At 40.1% G+C, this 3,615-nt stretch overlaps 1 protein-coding gene across 1 annotated transcript; it reads left to right on the top strand.

Moving 5' to 3' along the window:
• Positions 1 to 2,845, top strand: LOC125902774 (uncharacterized). Its single transcript, XM_049599363.1, has 2 exons — positions 1 to 554; positions 801 to 2,845. The coding sequence occupies exons 1-2, from the start codon at positions 199 to 201 to the stop codon at positions 1,072 to 1,074; spliced, it is 630 nt and encodes a 209-aa protein (XP_049455320.1). The 5' UTR covers positions 1 to 198; the 3' UTR covers positions 1,075 to 2,845.
• The last annotated feature ends 770 nt before the right edge of the window (positions 2,846 to 3,615 follow it).

Genomic DNA, 3,615 nt, shown 5'->3' on the forward strand with positions numbered 1-3,615 from the left:
CAAACACACAGAGCTAGCAGTGTTGTATAGTTGAAACTTTTTTTTTTTTTTTTAAAAGACTGTCAGATCAAATCCCTGACTGACAAATTCAAGATGGGGAACATGTAATGCCCTGCCGAGGGCGCAGCCCTCCTGGCCTCTGTTGCTCGAGACATCTGCCCTTTTCCAGACTTCCACCCCAATCATCTTTTCGTCAACATGCTGTCCATCAACTATTCACTTCATGTGAGGAAGCACTACACAGCAGTGCAGTCCTCCCTGACACCCAAGCAGTTGGAGGACTTCACCCAGAACCTGAGGACCACTTTTGGCAGGGAGGGCAAGGTCACTCTCGGTGGGGTAGGGGTAGTGGCTCTGTCACTGGCTATGCTGTTTGACACTCTTGCCAGACAGGCCAGAGGAGAGTGGGTGCCAGACTCAGGGCCGATTCCTGGTTTATTTCTCAAAAATGTGAGAGGGTACTACCCACCACATGTCTACACAGTCAGTGAGTACCTGAGGCTCGTACCCTACATTGCAAACAACCCCACCAGGATGAAAAAGGAATCACAGAGGTAGGTTGTGTAATGTGTAATGCATATTTATGGGTGGCTGTAGCTCAGCGGTAAAGTGGGATGTCTATGTCAGTAGATCAGTGGTTCAATCCCCAACTCCTCTGGGGATGTATCCTTGGGCTAGATACTGAATTCCAAATTGCCCATTTATTCATTTTTTTACATGCACTCTATACCATCAGTTTGTAATATTGAATATATTTAAACTACATCAGGTTGTGTGATTTTATTGTCTGTTGCACCCAGGTACCTCAAGCAGTTAAAAATTGATGACCAATTGTTGGACAAACTGGGAGAAAACAACACATTTCCGGAAATGGATGGAACAACAGCACTCAATGTGGTTCTGGGAAAGTTTTTTGCAGGCAGTTTGAAGCTTCACCTCCACCGCATCAGAAACACTACAGCTAAAGAGGTGTTCAGACCTAATGGCCAATGGCCATCAGCCTATTATATCTATAATCTCAACTGTGACCCAGAGACAGCCAACAATGATTTTTTTGTCAAAATGCAAAAATAGTCATTCTGTCATTCATAATAGTTATAACTGTCATTCATACCGGAGAAGCTTTGAAAAGCTGTGAGCCAAGAAGTGACCTGCTCAACATTGCCAGGCTAGAAATGGTAGATATCATTTTCCTCCTCTTTCAAGCAGCTAGATATAGGAGTACTGCTTCAATGATTGCCCATAGAGAAGATTTTGACCTGAAGGCTGATGCACTCAGAAAATGGGTAATGTAGTTCATTGTCCTATTAAAAGAAAAATTCAAAGTATATGTTCAAAGGAAAACAAAATAAAAGAAAGTGATCAAAATCAAGATCAGATACATAAAGTGGAACATGAAACTGGTGGAATCCATAAAGCCAGATTCTATCATGTTATTCTTTCAAATGAGTGCATTCATATATAGGGATAATTAAGTGTGTGGATCTGTGTGTGAGTGTATGTATGATTTAGATTTTTTTCCCCCTTGAAATATGTGAAATGTATTTATGCATTTAATCTGAGATTGTAATTACACTGAACCAAAATTTAAATGTAACAATTTGTTTTTGTTTTTTTGTATGTTTGTTGTTTATTTGTCTGATTGTGTTAGTGAGCACTTTTGAGCACATCTTCACAGAGATAACATCCACCTGACAAGTGTAGCATATCAGGATGCTGTTTAGCACGATAACTACACAGGTGTGCCTTAAGATGGTCTTACTCACTTACTTAGGCTTTTGTACTCCTTTCGAAACATAGGTCATTGAAGGATAGTTTCCAACCTAGATAACAATGGGGTGTTATTTTTTATCCACGTTACAGTTTACTAAAAAAAAAAAGAAAAAAAAAAACATTTTTGATTGTAGCTATCTGTGGAGTTGGACGTTAGGCAGTCTTGATGCTCATCAGTGGGCTCTTATCACCTACATGATGTTCTTCCCCATCCCACTCTGTGTCCATGTTTTTCTGTGACTCCTCAGTGCTGGTAATTGCCTCATTATCAATAGTAGCACTGAAAGGACATGACTAAAGATGGATCAAATAATCTTTTCAATGTACCTTGCATGTTCTGTGGCTTCATATTTACCTGACATAGTAGAGTCTTGTTGCTTTGAAGCGGGTGATGGTTCAATTATTAGACATTTGGTGAAGGCGTGGAATGACTGTGGTCATCCTTAAAAATGGCGTTGATTGTCAGTTGGAAACAGGAACCAAACAGCAGTCTCTGAATAAATGTGAGTTGGATTATACTCCACGATTAAAGTGATTTTTTAGACAGATGTTGTGATATAGTTTTACTGTTGTTAAATGTGGTCAGTAAGTCAGTATGGTCTGTGTTTTCCATGGAGGCTTGCAAGAAAACATTTTCTTCATGAATTTACGGTAACACCGCATGACTAGTTGGTTTACAAATGGTCATTTTGTCTGTAAAGTATTCCATTAAACAGAAATCCTTATTATAGGAGGTGTGCACACTTATTGCCAAGTTCTGCCTGCTCCTGGCACTCTGGCTCAACATGTTGTACCTACAATTAAAAACCTTGATGTTATTTTAGATTACAACTTTAAATCATGCGCTATGTTAAAATGCTAGCACAGTTGTGTTTTTTGAGCACGGTCTCACTCCGAAGTTGTCCAAAGCCAGCGCTTGAACAGTGACTTGCAGCGTCAGAAACCAATGAAAAAAGGCATCCTTTCACATCAGCATGATACATGGCTGGTTGCCATTATAGTTTAGCAGCGCCAGGCAGCGTCACGGGAAAACATGGCAGGACAAGAACAAAAGATAAGGTGACAAAAGTGCAAGTGGGGCAGGTGGGAGTGTTCGTGGATTAATCCAACAAACACCAGCTTTTACCCTAGAGAGCGGTGTTTGCGTCATGTAAGATTCTAAAGCCAAACCCTGTTATTTTTTTCCTAAACCTAACCACGAGTTTTTGTTACCTAACCTAACCATGTGCTTTTGTTGGCTAAACCTAACCGTGTTTTTGTTGCCTTAACCCAACCATGTGTGTTTGTGGTTAAAGGAAAAAATTTCAATTCACGGTGCTGTACCAACGTATTGCATTTATTTTGAAAGAGACTGTATGTAAATGTAAAATTTCCTGTGAAAATGGAAGGGTATCCTGAAAGAAGTGAATTTAAAACTGTCCCAGAACGTCAACAAAGCACCCAGGGTACCTCGCATGTTGTATCTGGACCTGGAAAGTCCATGGCCAAAATTGATATGTAACGAGGTCGGAGTGAGAATGTGTTGTTTTTCTCCATTTGAGAAATACGTCTAAGTTGAGATCTTGAGTACACGGCTTCAGGGTGTCAAAATTGCACTGCCAGACTTTAAACCAAATCACCTAAACATGTTAATATCTTCCCTATTTTAGCTTCTCTTCACTGGCTGCCTCTCCATTGTAAAACTGAATGTAAAATTTTAGTCTTGACTTTTAAAGCCCTGCATGGTATGGCACTGCATGACCTGCCTGATGGTATATATTTAGACGCTTTGCTTAACTAAAGACTGATGTCTTTCTCCCTGATTTTGTGTTTAGATGGGCGGATACAATTTCAGAGTTTAAA

Source organism: Epinephelus fuscoguttatus, linkage group LG15 (assembly GCF_011397635.1).
Source record: "Epinephelus fuscoguttatus linkage group LG15, E.fuscoguttatus.final_Chr_v1".
Classification (NCBI taxonomy): Eukaryota; Metazoa; Chordata; class Actinopteri; order Perciformes; family Serranidae; genus Epinephelus; species Epinephelus fuscoguttatus.